At 56.2% G+C, this 626-nt stretch overlaps 1 protein-coding gene across 1 annotated transcript in view; it reads right to left on the reverse strand.

Moving 5' to 3' along the window:
* The window catches only part of LOC108803187 (chloride channel protein ClC-Kb-like), a gene marked incomplete at its 5' end in the record, with an annotated part of 10,580 nt that overhangs the window by 3,943 nt on the left and 6,011 nt on the right, over positions 1-626 (reverse strand). Inside the window, 1 exon segment of the mRNA XM_018575028.1 lies at positions 382-515. Within this exon segment, the coding sequence (XP_018430530.1) occupies positions 382-515 (134 nt within the window).

The raw sequence follows: 626 nt of genomic DNA on the forward strand, positions 1-626 counted from the left end.
AAATAAATCACGGGCCCCCCAAACGTCTTTCTATATTAAGGGGGCGCACCCCTATCATTTCTCCTCCCCCCATTGGTCAGTTTTCTGGCGACAGCTCTGCATTGGGGACCCAATAAAAGGGGAGGGGCGCACACTTTCCATCCACCATAAAATCCCCGCCCCCCATCTAGTATATACAATACCCCAAATACTTATGGCGCCCCCAAATGTCCTTCTATATTAAGGGGGCGCACCCCTATCATTTCTCATCTCCCCCATTGGTCAGTTTCTGGTGACGAGACCAAATAAAAGGGGAGGGGGGGCGCAAACTTTCCATGCCGTCCCCCTCCCCCATCCAGCTTCTGTACAATACCCCAAATACTCATGGCGCCCCCCGGTTACCTGCGTTGTCCACCACGGGATACTCGGAGTAGTCAGATGACGTCACCACCCGCAGAACGTCCTGGAAGCTCGCGTCCTTGGCCAGAACCTCCACGTCCGTCTTCATGAACTCTCCGGCGTTCACCTTGTAGGAGCTGGAGGAGCGTTCACAGACATCGTCATACAGGAGAGGGCACCGCGGCGAGACGCCGCGCTCCACCGAAGCACCCCCCAAAACCTCCGCCGCCAGTCTCGCTACATCTCAG

Source organism: Nanorana parkeri, unplaced genomic scaffold, assembly GCF_000935625.1.
Source record: "Nanorana parkeri isolate BGI_ZX_2015 unplaced genomic scaffold, ASM93562v1 scaffold3477, whole genome shotgun sequence".
Classification (NCBI taxonomy): domain Eukaryota; kingdom Metazoa; phylum Chordata; class Amphibia; order Anura; family Dicroglossidae; genus Nanorana; species Nanorana parkeri.